Here is a 19,515-nt window from a genome sequence, read left to right as displayed (position 1 = left end):
CTTCGTATTCGCCCGTAACCTGGTTGACCACAAGCTAGGAATCGCTGCAGATAACTATGTGTTTCACTCTTACCTTTTGCGCTAGGGCCAGCCCGACTATCAATGCCTCGTACTCTGCCTCGTTGTTGGATGCTGCGAACTCAAAGCGTAGCGCGTATTCCAATTTTGTGCCACCCGGGCCGCGCATGACTATTCCAGCCCCGTTGCCCTATTGGTTCAAGGAGCCATCTACGTGAAGGATCCAGGGTTCCTCATCCCAGTTCGCGTTTGGCCTAACTAGGAGAGATGCCATCCTGGCTGCTACTTCACGGGGTTCGGACTCTATTGGCCTGGGAGCTCCGGGCTCACCCAAACTGCGGATCTCGGGCTCAACCGGCCTAGGGACTTTGAGGCTGAACGTGAACTCGGCGATGAAATCTGCCAAGGCTTGGGCCTTAATAGCAGTTCGTGGCTTATACTGGAGGTCGTACTCGCTGAGCTCGATGATCCACTTCCTCAGCCGACCGGAAACCTCGGGCTTGAGTAAGACTTGCCTCAGAGGTTTGTTAGTCAAGACGATGATAGTGTGAGTCTAGAAATATGGGCAGAGTTTCTGAGCTGCAATTATCAATGCGTATGCCATCTTTTCTATCTGCGGGTATCTCGTCTCTACTCCCTGCAGAATTTTACTGACATAATAGATGGGTCGTTGGACCCGATCTACTTCTTTTATTAGTACCGAATTGACCACCTCGTCGCTTGCCGAGAGGTACAGTTCTAAGACCTCGCCCTCCTCGGGCCTAGTTAAGACTGGCACACTAGCGAGGTAGTTCTTTAGCTCGTCGAACGCGAGCTGGTAGTCTCGGGTCCATTCGAACCCTTTGCCTTTAATTGCTTTAAAGAAAGGCAGGCAACGGTCTGCCGATTTGGACATGAAGCGGCTCAGAGCGGCTATGCGGCCATTTAGCCTCTGAACCTCTTTTACCTTTCGAGGTGGTCTCATATCTAGGATGGCCTTTATCTTGTCCGGGTTGGCCTCAATACCACGCCGGTTGACGATGTACCCTAGAAACTTACCTGAGGTGACTCCGAAGACACACTTGTTTGGGTTTAGTTTCATGCTAAATTGACGTAGAATTTGGAAGACAGAATCTAAGTCTTGTATTAATTCATGCGAAAACTGTCTTGACGACCATGTCGTCTACATAACATTCTATCTTCGTGCCAATTAAGGAATGAAACAACTTATTCACGAGTCTTTGGAAGGTCGCCCCGGCATTCTTCAGTCCGAAGGGCATGACCTTGTAGCAGTATAGGCCGAACTCGGTTATGAAGATCGTTTTTTCCTTATCGGACTGGTCCATCCTGATTTTGTTGTAGCCCGAGTAGGCGTCCAAGAAGCTTAGCAACTCATGTCCCAAGGTCGCGTCCACTAGGCGGTCAATTTTGGGGAGGGAAAGCAATCTTTCGGGCAGGTTCGGTTCAAGTCGGTGTAGTCGACGCACATGCGCCACTTGCCGTTTGCCTTTTTTACCAGCACTGGGTTGGCTACCCAGCTCGGGTAATGAACTTCCCTTATGAAATCTACTACGAGGAGCTTTTCGACTTCCTCGTCGACCGCCCTCCAGCGCTCCGGGGCTGAGTTGTGTTTCTTCTGTCTAATGGGTCTGACTACAAGGTCAGTATTAAGTTTGTGAGTTATAAGGTTGGGGTCAATACCGGGCATATCGGCCGCAAACCATGCAAAAATATCTAAATTTTGAAGTAAGAAACTCACCAGTTTGGTTCGTAGAGGTTCTTGGACGGAAGCACCGATTTGTAGTGTCCGAGCCGGGTCCGTAGCTGAAGTTGGGATTGCGACTGTTTCTTCTGCGGGCGAAGCTCGCTCTTCGCCTTGCTCCGTAGGCCGCTCCAGTTCGAGGTCATCGGCCACCTTGGTTTTTCCCTTCAAGGTGACAACATAGCACTTGCGGGACTCAAGCTGGTCGCCCCGCGCTACCCCACACCAAAGTCTGTAGGAAACTTCATTGCCAAGTAGTAGGTAGAGACCACTGCCTGTAGGACATGAGAGATTGGCCGCCCTATTATGGCATTGTATGGGGAGAGGGCAGCAACCACCAGGAAATCGTGGTTGAGTCTGACCGCACAGGGCCATGTGCCGACTTCCACTGGTACTGTTATTTTCCCGAGAGGCATGACTTCCTCTCTACTGAAGCCCACCAAATGAGTGTTTGCGGGCTTCAACTCGCTTCTCTGCAACTGAAGCTGGTCAAACGCCGACTTGAAGAGAATGTCCGCCGAGCTGCTTGAATCAACAAGCGCACGCAGGACTTTGAAGTCGCTGATCCTTAGTTTGATGACAAGCGCATCATCGTGGGGGTAGTGGACCCCTCGCGCATCGTCTTCCATGAAGAAAATCGGTTCCTCGTCTTTGGCCTCTTTGGAGGGTTCTGTTCTTCTCGGGCGGCTTCGCGAACTGACGCCCGGGCCGCTGCCGAAGTGCAACCCGCTACTACAGAACCTCCCACTATCACGTGGATGGTTCCCCGAACAGGCCTCTCCTCCGGAGGCCGTCTTTGTGACGGTTCGGCCGGCCTGCTGCTGAACTCGGGGACATCCTTACCGTGCTCCCCTTGCCGACCTGTCTTATTATTATTATTATTATTATTATTATTATTGCTATGCTATACAAAATTTCTCAAGTACCCGCGATGGATGAGTCCCTCTATCTCGTCCCGGAGATTATTATAATGTTCAGTACTATGACCATGGTCTCTATGGAAACTGCAGTACAAGTTTTGTTCCTCTCATTGGGGTTCCCTTTTAGGCGAGGTGGCCACTTTACGTATGGGGCGTCTTTGATCGTCATCAAGATCTCAGCCCGCTTCGCGTTTAAGGGTGTGTAGTCCGTCCGAACCGCTGAGGGAGCTCGGAACGGCTGGCTCGACTTCGTCTCCTGAGCTGGATCTTTCCTCCTCCTGTCATCTAGGTTGGAGGGCTCGCCTTCCCTCTTCCTTTTCTCGATCCCGCTCTCGGTTCTTTGGTTGATCTCTTCCTCTATTCTCATGAATTTATCCGCGAGCTTGAGGAATTCAGCTACAGTCACGGGTTGGCTAACTACCATGTGCCACTTGAACTCCTTGTGTGTCACCCATCTCTTGGCTGCCGCAAGCTGCACCGCGGGGTCCAGTCGCGGTATCTGCAAGCACTCATCATTGAACCGCTTGATGTAGCCCCGGATGAACTCTCCTTCTCTCTGGACTACTCCAAAGATGCTCTCCTCGGTTTTGGGGCACCGCTTGCTGGTAACGAAGTGCGCGGTGTAGACCTACACGAACTGGGCCCAACTTCTTATTGACCCAGGGGCCAGGTTCCTGTACCAGGTGCGGGCCACCCCCCTGAAAGTGGTAGTGAAGGCCACGCACATGCATGATTCGCTGGCCCTTGCTAGGTGCATTTGGGACTGGAAGGCATCGACGTGGTCGTTGGGGTCGAAGGATCCATCACACTTGTCTAAAGGGGGGAGGTTGAAATCTCTGGGCATGGGGACTGCAAGGAGTTCTGATGAGAGGGGGGAAGGGACTGAGAGAATAGGGGCGGCTTTTACCTTGTCCGAGCTTGTCTCTTCTTTACCTCGGAGTTCGGGCAGGACGCGGGTGGTAGTTCGGCGACTTCGCCGGCATCTTCGTTGCTGAGTGAGCCTGGTACTGGCGCTGCTGGCTTCGGTGTTGCCGAGCTCGATGGGCCCAGACTGTTGGTAGTCCGCCGCCAGGATGCTGAATCAGTTCTCTGTGGGCGGGAGCTCAGACTTGGAGTGCTGAGGTGCTGACTTGGCAGGCGAGGTTCCCGATCCGCCGGCGAGCTGCAAGGCGGGGGTGATTTTTCTTTCCCTTTGGCCCGGGGATGAGGCCTGGCTCTTGGAGGGGTTTTGAAGTTGGGAGGCTTCTCCTCGGCGAAGGCGTCCGCCCTGAGGGGAGGGCTTAACCAGCTTCGGAGCGGGGTGCCGAGGTGGAAGTTGTGGTTGGTTCAGAGGCAATTGGGGGAACTGTTGTTGATAGTGATATTGAGAGATGTGGTGCAGTACTTGGTGCTGCTGGAACTGCTGCATTTGGGCTTGCATTGCCCGCATGCACTGCATCAAGTCATCTAACTGGTTTTGGCTAGTCGCCAAGGGGACAGCAGTTGGTTTGGTAAAGGTTGTTTCGACAGGGAGAGGAAGGGGGACGTTCATTGCGGGAAGATTCACGGGCGCCACTGTTCGTGGTGCATTCAGGCTGGGGATCCCATCCACCAGAAGGGGGGGTGGTGAACTGTCCGATGCACACCACGGGGACTTGAAGTTGTTCCCCGGTGGCGTTTATCTCCGTGCTACGTTCGACATTGCTGGAAGAAGCCATGGGTGTTGGGGTTTCTTGGAAAAAAAGGGGTTATGAGAGTTTTAGAGGGAGGCTTTTAGAAGCGTATCCCACAGATGGCGCCAATTGAGGGAGCGCAATCCGGCCGGTCCTAGCTGTCAATGATCTTGCCTTTATCTGAAGCAAAAGGTGCCTGAAACGGGGAAGAAAGCGAGTATCTAGGGGAGGAACCCAGTGAGAGTGCTCTGAAGCTCAAGTTAGTATCTTCTCAAAGGCAAGATAGTAAACCAGATGGCGCAAAGTTATCACATACCTCCTTCTTGGGGGGGAAGAGAGCCTTTTATAACCACTTCGCGCACTCACTCCCAAGCTCCTGTCAGGTCGGGTATCATTACCTCTGCACTTCTGCCAGTTCGGGTGTCATCACCTCTACTGGGGCAGACAACCGCCACTGCTCACTTTGTCGGAGCCGTCTCTGTGACTGGAGGTGGCGGTGGCAAGTGGCCGTTGAAGTGCGGCTGTCAAGTGTCAGATCCTAAGTCAGTCAGGTGCGCTGCCTCAGGATACGGACTCCTTTGGTGTCAGGTACGGTTGTTCAGTTCAGCGGCCTGGAGCCGAAGTGCTAGAGTGGTGTGCGAGGCGAAATCTTGAGTTTGGGTAGAGGTGTGGCCCGAACTGCCCTGGGGCGGGCCAGTTCGGGTTGTTGCCCTTTGCGCTCCTCGTAAGGCTCGGTGTCAAAGGGAGAGTTCAGGCTCCTTTTGGGGAGCTCGGACCGCTGGTTCCTCCTCTTGGAGCTCGCGCCTTGAGCGTACTGCCATGCCGAGCTGTTGCTTCTACCACGTGTTGGGTGGTCAAGAGGTCGGGCCAAATCTTCCTTCATCAGAAACCTCTCTGGATATTGAAGACATCTTGACTGCAGCCTCTGTGTAGATGACACTGTTTAAGACTAGCCGAAGTGATCACAGTGCTGAAAAAAAAAGACTAGTTGTAGTCTTGTTGAAGGTTCAGACAACCCACAACACTGCTTCAGACTTGCCGAGAATGACACAGTCCTGAAGTAGTTCAGATTTGGCTGAGACTGCACTATGCTGACTTGCCAAGACTGCAACCCTAGTTACAGCAGCAAATAGGATGTACTGTGAGATGGAAACCGACTTGAAACTGAGAGCTCACACCACTGCACGATGTTGACTTCTCTTGGGCTTCGATTACTACAACTGTAGAGAGTATTCCTCCCCCTACGGCCAATACTAGGACTGCTAAAGTCAGTCCTCAAACTAGGTCTGTCCTATATAGACCTCTCTTAGCAGCCGAAGGGCTAATAACTACTAGAAACAGTCTAGTAGGACATCCACTTCTGGGTCTAAATTCCCTTGCGCCCTACAACCAAGGGAAACCCTAGGTTCGAACCATGTAGTGTTCACCTGCAAGCCTAGGGTTTCACCACAGCAACCAAGATAGAACAAAGAAAGAAAGACAGTAAGAGAGAAGAGATGGCGTCGGTTGCAACCAAGAAAGTGCTCAATGCTCTGATACCATGAAAGCTGAAATGCTGTAGTCGAAGTAGTAGAAGAGAGAAGGAAGCTAAGAGATGTTGAGAATGTCGAACTGCATGACCAATCGACAGTACTATTATTTATATTAGAGTATAGTACAATGTTATAGGAAATGACTGGAATGCCCCTGATTAGTGATGGGACACCCAAACAACATAAAACACTAAACAAACTTAGGCCCATTAACACAGGCCCAGTACATAACAACTTAAACTCAAATAAAGGCTAATAAGAACTCTTATCAGCTGAACCAACAATACAAAACAACCTTCAACCTAACAGAGTTTATTAAGGTGAACTTTGATGGGAGTAGCTGAGGTAACCCTGGACCTTCAGGTATAGGAGGAGTGCTGAGAAACAGAGACAGTAGTATTATATCTTTGTATTCAGGTCCTGCAGGTGTGGGAGACTCTATAAGGGCCGAATTACTTGCTGTTGTGCAAGGAATCCAGCTTGCAAATCAGCTAGGAATAGAGCATCTAATTATTGAAGGGGACTCCCAGGTGATAGTGGGTTGGTTGCAGGATCCGGACTCCGTGATCTGGGGCTACTAACAAGGAATATGACAATCAGAGTTCAGTGGGTAGGCAGACCAGCAAACTCAATGGCTGATTCACTTGCAAAACAAGGGGTTTTTCGGGCTATTTTATTTTGGGCTTCTGCGTAATTTCTTTTGAACTTATAACTCTGTAACTAGTTTTAAAGGAAAGGTTGTACCTCGTGCCTTTCCATGGATTGCTTGTAACTCTCTTATTTGCTGGTTTAATAAAATCTTACTCATTCATAAAAAAAGACATATATGGTTGGAAGTGTTTCGACTGCTGCTACAGTAGTCCGAACAGGAAGAGGAGAAGAAGAAGAAGAAGAAGAAGAAGGGTTTGTCGAAAATCTGATGGTTAACCCATCCAGTCGACTCCCTTAATCTATATTAGATTCTAATAATGTTTACAAAGACAGAAATGCCCTTACTTAAGTGTGGGCAGAGTAACTCTAATAACACTGCCACATAAGCAAGTTACTTAATAAACAGAAGAAGACTAAACTACTCCTATTCGGCACATCTTAACACTCCCGCTCAAGCTGGAGAATATATGTCATATAATCCCAACTTGTTACATAGATAGTTCACTTTCCCTGAGCTTAGAGCTTTTGTAAACAAATCTGCCCACTGGTCATTGGAGCCCACATGTTCTTTATTTATCTCTCCAGCAAGAACCTTCTCTCTCACAAAGTGGCAATCAACCTCTATGTGATTTGTTCTCTCATGAAAAACAGGATTGGATGAGATATAGAGTGCAGCTTAGTTGTCACAGTACAATCTCATAGGTTTATCCATGTGAAACCCAATTTCTTGTAGGAGATTCCTCAGCCACACTAATTCACAGGTAGTGTGAGCTATGGCCCTATATTCGGCTTCAGCACTGCTTCTGGCCACAACTGTCTGCTTTTTACTCTTCCATGTCACAAGATTTCCTCCCAGAAATGTGCAATAGCCTATAGTAGATCTTCTGTCACTCACTGAGCTTGCCTAGTCTACATCGGTATACCCAACTACTTCAAGTTTTCCTCCTGGTTTATACAATAGCCCACGACTTGGAGCTCCTTTCAGATACCTCACAATTCTAAGGACTGCATCCTAGTGAGGTATATGAGGGTTCTGCATGAATTGGCTCCCCACACTGACTGCAAAGGAGATGTCGGGTCTCGTGATAGTCAGATAGTTCAGCTTTCCCACTAGTCGTTTATACCTTCTAGGATCTTCAAATACTTTTCCTGTATCACTGCTCAACTTAACATTTGGTTCCATAGGGGTCTTAGCCGGTTTTGCACCTAACAGTCCTGTTTCTTCCAATAGATCAAGGACATATTTCCTTTGGCACAGATTCACACCTTGTTTTGACCTGGCAACCTCTATTCCCAAGAAATACTTTAATGCGCCAAGGTCCTTTGTTTGAAAATGATTTTGTAGAAATACCTTTAGTTTGCCAATCCCCAATTTATCACTACCAATGATGACAATATCATCCACATAAACCACTAATAAAATCTTCCCAGCTTCTGAGTCATAGCTGAACATTGAGTAATCAACCTGGCATTGCTTCATTCCAAAACTCCTCACCACTTCGCTGAACTTCCCAAACCAAGTACGCGGAGATTGCTTCAACCCATAAATTGTTTTCTTCAGCTTGCACACCTTACCACCCTCCCCCTGAGCAACAAACCCAGGTGGTTGCTCCATATATACCTCCTCCACTAGATCACCATGGAGGAAGGCATTCTTTATGTCAAGTTGAAGGAGAGGCCAATCATACATAACTGCCGAGGAAATTAGGACACGAATGAAACCAATTTTAGCCACCGGAGAGAATGTCTCCATGTAGTCCACACCATACAACTGTGAGTAACCTTTAGCAACAAGTCTGGCCTTCAAACGCTCCACACTACCATCTGGAAAGTATTTCACAGTATACACCCATTTACAGCCTACAGCATGCTTACTAGGTGGGAGAGTAGTAAGTTCCCACGTTTGAGTATGTTGAAGAGCAGAAAGTTCCTCCTCCATTGCCCGCCGCCATCTATGTGAACTAAGAGCTTCTTGAACATTGTTAGGTATGGAAATAGAAGACAAAAGTGAAACAAACTGGCGATGTGAGATAGAAAGACGAGATAATGAAACAAAATTGGAAATGGGATGGAGTGTAGAACTACGTTTACCTTTCCGTAAGGCAATGGTTAGGTCAAGGTTTGAAGGTTCAGCAATAGGAGTCATGAGAGGATCCACAGATGAGGTAGAAGCAGGAGGGGCCGGTGTCGTTCGACGTGTATAAACTTGTCGGATCGGTGGTCGTTCAGTGGTGACCTGCACTGGATGAGGAGATCTCCAACAACAGCCTCTGGAACTGAATCACTGACAGGAAGAGGAAGAGGAGGTAAGGGTGAGGACAAGGGTGCTTCATGACTGAAGAAGGGGACAGACTCAAAAAAGGCGACATCAGGGCAGACATAGCACTTTCGGGCAATGGGATTATAACACTTGTACCCTTCTTGAGTCCGAGAGTAGCCAAGGAAGACACATTTAATTGAGCGTGCATCTAGCTTGTCTATTCCAGGACTAAGATTATGAACAAAGCACACACAACCAAAGATACGAGGAGTTAATGGAAACGGAGATAAAGTGGGAAACAAGATGGAGAAGGGGGACCGACCATGAAGAATAAAAGAAGGCATCCGATTAATGAGAAAACATGCAGTGAGTACATCATCACTCCAAAATTGTTTAGGAACATTCATGTGGTGAAGCATAGACCGAGCAATTTCAAGAAGATGACGATTCTTCCGTTCAACCACCCCATTTTGTTGAGGGATGAAAACACACGAGGTCTGATGAATAATGCCATGTTGTTCTAAATACTATTGAAATGAAGTAAGAAAGTATTCATGACCATTATCTGAACGGAGAATTTTGATTGGAGCACCAAATTGTGTGCGTATTTCAGCATGGAATTTTTGAAAAATGGAAAATAATTCACTTCTTTCTTTCATTAAGTAAATCCATGTCATTCTTGAACAATCATCAATAAAGGAGACAAAATACTTGTACCCATTATAAGACTCTATTTTGATTGGACCCCAAACATCTGAATGAACCAAAGAAAAAGGACTCAACATACGACTCTCAACTCTTGGACTGAAGGACACACGACGGTGTTTACCAAACTGACATGACTCACATTGTAAAACTGACAACTAAATGATGAAACCAACATCTTGAGAACCTTGAGAGATGGATGTCCCAGTCGGCAAATGCCACTGTAGAGGAGTAAGGGAAGTCTGAAGTGCAATTGAAGATCCACCACCGTCAAGGTAATATAATCCACCGGCTTCATGCCCCCCACCAATCTTCTTCCCCGCCTTGAGATCCTGAAAAACACAAGTGGAAGGAAAGAAGGTAACAAAACAATTAAGAGCTTTGGTTATTTTACTAACAGACATAAGATTGAATGGAAACTTAGGTACATATAAAATAGATGATAAGGGGACAAAAGCCATGTCAACATTACCAACACCACAGATGGGAGATGAGGACCCATTGGCAAGTGTAACAGTTTGTGATGTGGAGGTTTTAGAAAGAGAAGAGAACACACATGGAGTCCCAGTCATATGATCTGAGGCTCCAGAGTCAATAATCCAGAAAGGAGTTTTAGATGACATGCAAGCAATACCTAATTGGGCATATGTGGCAGTGGTATGCTGTGAAGTAGTTTGAAGGAACCGTTCATACTCAGCACGCAGAACACTCACCATCTCCCTCCCAGAAGTAGATGTAGATGTGGGAGGTGTTCGGTCTGCCAGTTTACTGTCACTAATAGCAACCTCGCCTGCTACAACATGATTAGCCCATTTAGAGGGAGGGCCATGTGGATCATAACAGAAATTCACTGTGTGTCCTTCCCTACCACAATGAGTACACTTCCTTGTAGAGTTATTTTTTCCTCTGCCACGGCCTCCCCTGAGTCACAAGCACCCCGACCAATCATGGAATTGCCACGGCCCCCTCTGAGATGACCTCCCCCTCTTGTACTATGTCCACCACCTCTAGCTGTCACAAGTGTTGATCTATCAGACTGCGTGGGGTTCTCTGTCTGTCCCAATGAAATTCTACGAAGTCTTGAGAATACTTCCTCAAGTGTAGGGAGAGTAGAGCCCCCCAATATTTGAGCTCTAACTAGTTCATATTCCGACTTCAGCCCCACTAAAAATCTTGTAGCATCTAGCTGCTCCCTTTGCTGTTGCTGAACTTGAATATCTGGAGTAAGGGGATGATAGACATTGAGCTCATTCCTTATATTCTTCATGCAGGCATAGTACTCTTCTAGTGTTTTGGTTCCTTGTTGTAAATCAAAGTACTCCTGATACAACTGATATACTCTTGTTGTGTTATCTTGTCCAGAATATAGTTTCTTAGCATGCTCCCATACATCCTTAGCCGTATCAAGAAACATGAAGTTGGCACTGATTTTGGGTTCCATACTATTCCACAGCTGTATCAAGAAACATCAAGAAACATGAAGTTGGCACTAAATCAAAGTACTTCCACTGATTTAGCCCATGGAACATAGTTCTCCCCATTTAACTTAATTGAGGTCATTTGTAACCCTAGGTAGTCGGAGGAAATTACTACACTAGGTTTCTGATCATTGTAGCCATCTCCTATTGCTGCCATTGTACTTCTTCACAGTTGCCTCTAATTTTACTTCTCAGCTACAAGCTGATTGATGTTGTTCACAGTTTGATATTTCAACACCTATTGCAGCCTCTAAACACAACAGTGGAAGCACACACTTGTTCTTAATCACACTATCACTGATTTCACACACTTACATCCCACAAAAGCATCAGTTTACCATTCACTAATCACAAGTAGAGGCCCTCTTACAACCACTCAAAACAAATTGTGCATCACAAGCACCACAACACAGTAAAATCTGCTGCACCCAGTTCAGACTTATTTAACACACTTAAGAGGGCATTACACAACCACAAGGAGTTCAGCAAGGTCATTGCATTCTACCTTACACCACTCGACCACTTACAGCAGCCCTAACACCACTTAACAACTTACAGCAGCCCTACAGCATTCGGCTACTGCACACACAGCCCTTCCTAGGGCAACAATGAACCTAGTTCTCTAGGTTCTAATCAATACTAACAGCTTCTTGTAGGGTTTCTACCCAGAAATATAAGTAACACTAGAAGAAGAGAGAACCGACCTTCCATTGAGAATATCAATCAACCATTCACTGCTGAAGTCACTTTCCTTGTTGAAGAAGGTTATGTGCAGCAGAGAGACAAGCTGTAATGTTTCTGACCTAGGGCAAACCGGTTCTCTCCATTGACTGACCAGAAACAAAGGTGAAGAGTCACGAACAATGCTGAGGTGCTTTACCAACTGACGTAGGTCAGGAGCGTGGCTCTGATACCATGTTTCGACTGCTGCTACAGTAGTCCGAACAAGAAGAAGAAGAAGAAGAAGGGTCTGTCAAAAATCTGATGGTTAACCCATCCAGTTGACCCCCTTAATCTATATTAGATTCTAAAAATGTTTACAAAGACAGAAATGCCCTTACTTAAGTGTGGGGCAGAGTAACTCTAATAACACTGCCACATAAGCAAGTTACTTAATAAACAGAAGAAGACTAAACTACCCCTATTCGGCACATCTTAACAGGAAGAATGAACAAATATACAACGTAAGGAAGAAAACAATAAAGCTTACCAGAAAGGTGATCCCTCAATGTGAAATTTGGCATGAATTCATAAATCAGCATCTATACATGCACCAAAACCAAATTCAGGCATAAACTTTTCCAACAGTAGAAGGTTCCATAAGAAAAGAAAATAGAGAGATCTATATAAAGAAAAGTTTCATACTTTCATTATATGCACAGAATAACACTATTATTTTTGAATCCAGTTATTCCTGCATTAGCATAAGAGATTCTTTTTCCTTTGTGTTGTACAGAAAAACTGAAAATGATAGTTACAGCATCAACTTAATATAGTACACCAGTAACCTCTAACTATTTGTTTGCTTCTTCAGTTGGTACTCAGCTTTTTAACAGAATTAGCAAATGAACATGTTCGCTGCACATGACAATTTAATAATAACAATAATAATAGTAATGATAATTTCAGTGTTCTTCTCAAAATCCATATAACAAAGATAAGTAATCAAAGCGTGGTGTACTGGTGGATTTGTTGCTTTTCAACCTAAAGGCCTAGCTTCAATTAGTTTATATCAATGTTTCAACTTGTGATTGATTGGACAGTCAGATTGATTGACCTGTCACTTGAACAGATTTTTGAGTATGTTTCAACTCAAACCGCTTTGCTACAAAAACCATTAACTTGGTCACCAACTAGTTAACCTAGTGCTTTAAAAGGCATGGCTCAGGTGTGACTAGGTGCATAGGTGAGGCACATTTTAAGGTATGTGACTCACCTAGCCCCCAGGCGCAACACTTTCAAAAGGCACGTGCAGACGTGCCTGGTGCACCTTGCGCTTCAGCCCAGGCACACACCTTTTAAAATTTTGTGTTTTTTATTTTCATTTTGTTTTTTTATGCCTAATGGCCAGGCTAGGGGCTCTGCCCCTAGACCCTCAACCAAACCCCTCAAGGCAAGAGCAAACAAATCCATATTAGGGTCTTAAACCCCATATTTGCTAATGTTGCTCATCCGTTCATCTTAATAAAAGATATTAAGAATTCAAGTCCCAAATATAGACTTGTTTGGGCTTGCCTTGAGGGGCTTGGTCATAGACGGTTTGTAGAATTAGGAATGCATAATGTTTAATATCACATTAGCTATTTGAAGTAATGCAACTGGGGAAAGAATAAAGATATTAAGTTTTACATGCTTGAATATGTTTCATATGTTATGCTTGATTTTATTTTTAATTTTTCATTTTAAATATGTTTTACATGTTATGTTTATGTATCATATGTTATGTTTGTTTTCTTTGTTTTTTGATGTTTTGGCATTTTTGAAAATTTTAGCTTTTTTTTTGCATTTTGCGTCTTGCTTTGAAAAGGCACATGCCTCACCTTGCACCTCGCATCTTGGGTGCAAAATGCCCCTTGCGCTTTTAGTTTTCCTTGTGGTGAAACTGTTATGGGCCCGAGCGTAAGATCTCGTCACGGGTCGATCCACGAGGAAAACTCCTAGCTTTCCCTTGCCCCTCCCTTTGTGCACAGACCCTATGGTGGCGAACTAGGGGTGGTTTGTTCAAGAGATCACCCTAACTCTCCTAAGCTCTTTCTTGATTGAAAACCGAATACCTTTATTTCAATTCCTAGCTCCTTAAATAGGAGATTACAAGAGGGGGTTCCCTATTGTATTCGGCTAGGCTATGATAATCTATCTCTAATCAAACTCAAACTCCTACTTCTTATGGGAAATAAACTACCTACTTCTAATGGTAACACAACTCCTACTAAGAACATGAGATAAGATAAGGATAGATGGGATATGGGATAAGGGATAAGGGATAAGGTAAGCTGGTGGCGAGTTGGCCAGAGATAAGTGTGGGCCCCTGGTGAGCTATCGCGTGGGCCCCTCCTCAATGCTGCTGCCGGCGGCGGTGGTAAGTCTTACCAACGAATGTGTCCATAACATCACACCCCTCCTAAACAACGAGCTTGTCCTCAAGCTCGAGATCTAGGTAGGTGTTGTGAAGATCAGACCAGGGAATCCAGGTGGCCTCAGCTGTTGGTAGTCCGTTCCATTCCACAAGGACTTCAAAGGTACCCCGATTGACGCATGGCCGAACAAGAGTCTGAGGTTGGAGAATGGGTCTGCCGTCCTTCAAGGGGGGTAGGGAAGGTACTTGATCAGGAGGACTCCCTGTAAAAGGCTTGAGTAGGGACACATGGAGGGTATCGTGGAGCCTGTTGTTCTCTGGTAGCTCAAGCTGATATGCAACTTTCCTGATTCGCTGTAGTACCTTGAAGGGCCCGTAAAACTTGGGGGTCAGTTTAGGGGGAAATTTGCCTTTGAGAGAGTGTTGCCAATAGGGTTGGAGCTTCAACCATACGAACTGTCCGGGCTCGAAGGTTACTTCTCTGTGGTGCTGATTGTAGACACTCTTCATACGTGTCTGAGCCTGCTGTAGGCGGGAAGTGACTTCCGCCAGGAGGGCATCGCGATCTTGTAGACTACGATCGACTTCTTCTAGCCTTTTCGAACCGGATTCGTAAGACAGTAGGCGTGGGGGTTCCCGGCCATAGACAACCTGGAATGGAGTCATGCCAAGAGAGGAGTGATAGGACATGTTGTAGCAGTATTCGGCCCACGGGAGGCAGTCCACCCAACGCCGTGGCTGGTCACCCACGAAACAGCGGAGGTATATCTCTATGGTACGGTTCACGACCTCCGTTTGCCCGTTCGTCTGCGGATGGTAGGCGGATGAAAAAGACAGAGTCGTACCCTGCAATCGAAAGAGCTCCTTCCAGAAGGTGCTGGTAAAGACTGGGTCCCTTTCACTGACGATGGACTCGGGTAGCCCATGCAGGCGGAAAACATGTGTGAAGAAGACGTGGGCCACCTAAACTGCGCTATATGGATGAGCTAAGGGGATAAAATGAGCATACTTGGAGAAACGATCCACTACCACATATAAGACTAATTTTCCGCCGACCTTGGGCAGGCCCTCAATGAAGTCCATGGAGATATCAGCCCAGATCTGTGTTGGAAGTGAAAGAGGCTGGAGGAGGCCGGCCGGGAGTAAATTCTCCCATTTTTGTTGCTGACATATGGAGCAATTCTGGATGAAATTCCGAATTGAGGCCCGCATACCGTGCCAATGAAAATCGGTGCGGACGCGGTGCAACGTCTTCTGAACCCCTTCATGTGTGGCGTTATGGATGCTGGAGATGATGGTGGGAATTAACGAACAATCGGTTGGAAGATATACCCATCCCTTGTATAGTACTAGGCCGTCGTGGATGGACCAGTTCGGTTTGGGTTCTCTTGATTGTATCTCTTGAACCAGGTCACTCCATGCTTGTGATTGGGGCAGTACGTCCTTAATGCTTTCCAATAGGGCGACGCGGGGCCGGGAGATTGCACAAAGGTGTATAGCATCTTCGTCGTGCCTGGACAGTGCATCTGCAGCCCGATTTGAAGCCCCTGCCTTGTGGCCTACTCGGAAGTCAAACCCGAGTAGTTTACTTGCCCAGTGCTATTGGGGTGGAGAAGTCGCTGCTCTAGTAGGTACTTGAGGCTGTAGTGGTCTGTCTTGATGACGAAAGGTCTCCCCCACAAGTATGGCCTCCGGTGTTGGATGGCTTTGGCAAGCCCTATCATCTCGCGCTCGTTGGCCAGTAGCTTTAGGTGCCGGCCTGCTAATTTCCGGCTAAAGAAGGCTATGGGGTGCTCTTGCTGTTGCAGTATTGCTCCAATGCCTATACCAGAAGCATCACACTCTACCGTAAATTCCAGGTCAATGTTGGGTAGTTACAGCACGGGGGTGGAGGAGAGCGCATCTCTTAAGTTTGTGAAGGCTGCATCCGCTGCTTCATCCCACTGAAATGCGTTCTTCAGCATCTTGGTTAATGGGGCAGCCAAGAGTCTGTAATCCTTTACAAACTTGCGGTAGTATCTGGTGAGTCCTAAGAACCCGCGGAGAGCCCTAGTGGATTGAGGTTTGGGCCACTCTCGAATTGCTTGAATCTTGGAACCGTCTACCGAGACACATTTCCCGCTGATTATATGCCCCAGATAAAGGACCTGTCGCTCCCCAAAGGAACATTTGGCCCGCTTCAGGAAGAGCTTATGTTGGCGCAGCAGTTCCAGAATCGTTCGTAGGTGACGAACATGCTCCACCCATGATGTACTGTAAATCAGGATGTCGTCGAAAAATACTAGGACAAATCTGCGGAGGTGGGGTCGAAAAACCTCGTTCATTAAAGACTAAAATGTGGATGGAGCGTTGGTGAGACCAAATGGCATGACCAGAAATTCAAAGTGACCGTGATGTGTCCGGAAGGCTGTCTTTTCCACATCCTTGGGGGCCATCCGGACCTGGAAGTACCCTGATCTGAGATCCAGTTTAGAGAAGTATTGAGACCCGTGGAGTTCATCTAGCGATTCGTCCACCATAGGAATCGGAAATTTGTCCTTGACGGTTCTGTTGTTAAGTTCCCTGTAGTCCACACAAAACCTCCAGGTGTTGTCTTGTTTCGGTACCAGTAGGACTGGCGAGAAGAAGGGGGAGCGGCCGGGGCGGATAATTCCTTGTTTCAACATATCCGCACACTGGCTCTCTATCTCATCTTTTTGCAAGTGCGAGTAGCAGTATGGCTGGACGACGACGGGTTCTGATCCTGGAATTAAAGGGATCCGGTGGTCACATGATCTGACAGGTGGGAGTCCCTTGAGGTCTGAAAACACGTCCTGGAAGTCAGCGAGAAGTCTCTCCATCTCTGCGGTGTGCATGGTGTCGCCATGGAGAGTATGTACCTGTGGTCTTTTTGCTCTCACCGTGGTTCCTTTCCATGTGACTTGTTTCCCATGCAGGTTGAAAGTCATGGTCAGAGCACTGAAGTCCCATAGGATAGGGCCGAGAGTGATGAGCCACTTGATTCCAAGCACTATATCAAACTCGTCCAGGGGCAGTACAAATAAATCCGCGAAGAATGGCTCAGATTCATCATGTATTTGGATATTCCGGCAGATCCCAGGGCTGTGAACTCTCTCCCCATTTGCTACGGCCACTTGAAGTTGCGGTCTGCCTTCCACCGGTAGTTTCAGTTGGAGGGCTGCTTGCTTGCTGACAAAATTATGTGTGCTTCCTGAGTCCACTAGAATACGCACAGGTTTCCCTGCCACCTGTGCCTGCAGCTGCATGGTTTGGGAGTTCTATATTCCGGTGATGGCGTGGAGGGAGATCTCAGGTTCCAATGTTGTACGCTCTTCCTCTTCTTCCTCCAGTTCATCTACCAGGAGGCAGAATAACCGCTTGCAACGGTGCTCGGCTGAATACAACTCGTCGCAGTTGAAGCATTGACCTTTGGCTTGGCGTTCCGCCATCTCAGCTCTAGATAAGCGTTTGATGGGAGGTGCCGTTATGCTGCTTCCTATGCTGGTTGCAGATCTGGAAGTGTGACCTGTGTGAAGCCGTTGTTCCCTGCTGGCTGCCAACGAAGACCCTCCTCCTGTTGATTTCGGGTTTGCCCAAGAAGTTGCTGAATGCCCCATGCTGAACGACCCTCGGCTGATCTGTAGCTTGCGCTCGAAAGCTCGGGCTAAGTTCATTGCAGTGACCAGGTTGGGAGGGCTCTGCATCTCTACATCGACTCTCAGAGGTTCAGCTAGTCCAACGGTGAACATATCCACCTACTGATCTGGGCGTACTGAAGAGGCTCTGGCGAGAAGGGTCTGAAATTGCCGCTGGTACTCGGCTACGGTCCCAGTCTGCTTGAGGTTAATTAATTCCCCCAATGGGTTGCTTGTTAATGGGGGTTCGAACCAAAGGAGGCAGTATGACTTGAACTGATCCCAACTAAGTCCTGGTTCTTCCTGCTCCACTCAGTAGAACCAGAGTTGTGCTTCGTCTGTCAAATGGAACGCGGCTAGGCTGACTTTATCCTTCTCCTCCGTGCGCTGATTACGGAAGAATTGCTCGCAGCGGTACAGCCATCCCAGTGGGTCGCCGCTGCCGCTGTATGAGGGAAACTCCAATCGACTATACTTGTGTATGACCGCTGCTGTTGGGGCGACGTTCTGTCATTCGCCGGAGCCCTCCGCCAGTTCTGGCCGGCGACTGTTGTTGGTGGTCGCCCCTTCAGAGCTTCTCTCCCTGGTGGAGAAGTACAACTCGAGTAGGCGTCGAAGCTCCTTGACATCTTCCTTGACTTCTCTTACTTCCACGTGGTTCTCCACGAGTTGGTGCTCTAATTCGTGGACCCTGGATGATAGATGCTCCATGTCGCCCATGACGTTTGGCTCTGATACCAAAATGTTATGGACCCGAGCGTAGGATCTCGTCACGGGTCGGTCCACGGGGAAAAATCCTAGTTTTCCCTTGCCCCTCCCTTTGCGCGCAGACCCTATGGTGGCGAACTAGGGGTGATTTGTTCAAGAGATCACCCTAACTCTCCTAAGCTTTTTCTTGATTGAAAATTGAATACCTTTATTTCAATTCCTAGCTCCTTAAATAGGAGATTACAAGAGGGGGTTCCTTATTGTATTCGGCTAGACTAGGATAATCTATCTCTAATCAAACTCAAATTCCTACTTCTTATGGGAAATAAACTACCTACTTCTAATGGTAACACAACTCCTACTAAGAACAGGAGATAAGATAAGGATAGATGGGATAAGGGATAAGGTAAGCTGGTGGCGAGTTGGCCAGAGATAAGTGTGGGCCCCTGGTGAGTTGTCGCATGGGCCCCTCCTCAGTGCTGCTGCCGGCGGCGGCGGTAAGTTTTACCAACGAATGTGTCCATAACAGAAACCCTCTCTCACTTACTGCTCTCTTGATCTTTTGTTTCTTCTATTTGGGACTATTTCTGTTCTCTTTGGATGCAGATGGACCCCCCTCCCCCCACAAGACATAGTGAGTCTCTTCAACCCAACCTTCCTAAGGAGGCAATAGAAGAAAAGGGGAAGATGCATGTGGAAGAAAGAACGTGCTGCTGTGGCTTGGTCAATTTGGGAAGAGAGAAATCAGAGGATCTTCAATGGAAAAAGTAAATCCTTAGCAGAGGTGATTGAAGCCATCAAAATCAGATTGGTACATTGGGTCAAAACCTTGGATTTGTTCAAAGGTATTCCCACAGATGACTTCTTAAGAAATTGAACAAAAGTGGCAATTACAGAACCACATAGAGAATAAGAGTGGAGTGGAAACCACTAGGGCCAAATAAACTAAAACTAAACTTCGATGGGAGTTCCTTCGGCAACCCAGGAAGAGTAGGAAATAGGGGGAGTCTTTCAAGACCATCAAGGAGTAGTGCTGGCCTTGTTCTCAGGAACAATCGGGTTTGCACTCGATCCAAGATGAATCAAAGGCTCTATGGAAAGGACTAAAGCTTGCAGAACAGCTAGGGGCAAGAGGGCTG

General features: G+C 47.1%; 1 protein-coding gene across 1 annotated transcript in view; it reads right to left on the bottom strand.

Annotated features, from left to right (window-relative positions):
* The window catches only part of LOC148853216 (putative LRR receptor-like serine/threonine-protein kinase At1g06840), an 83,452-nt gene that overhangs the window by 22,212 nt on the left and 41,725 nt on the right, over window positions 1-19,515 (bottom strand). The window contains exon 18 of the mRNA XM_088946080.1: window positions 12,168-12,219. Coding sequence (XP_088802206.1) covers window positions 12,168-12,219 — 52 coding nt within the window. The remainder of the gene's footprint in view (window positions 1-12,167; window positions 12,220-19,515) is intronic.

The sequence above is a fragment of the Nelumbo lutea genome, chromosome 5 (genome assembly GCF_056320005.1).
Source record: "Nelumbo lutea isolate HS-2025 chromosome 5, American lotus-T2T, whole genome shotgun sequence".
In the NCBI taxonomy this organism is placed as follows: domain Eukaryota; kingdom Viridiplantae; phylum Streptophyta; class Magnoliopsida; order Proteales; family Nelumbonaceae; genus Nelumbo; species Nelumbo lutea.
The sequence above is the reverse complement of the archived record's forward strand: the minus strand, read 5'-3'. Positions and strand labels throughout refer to the sequence as shown.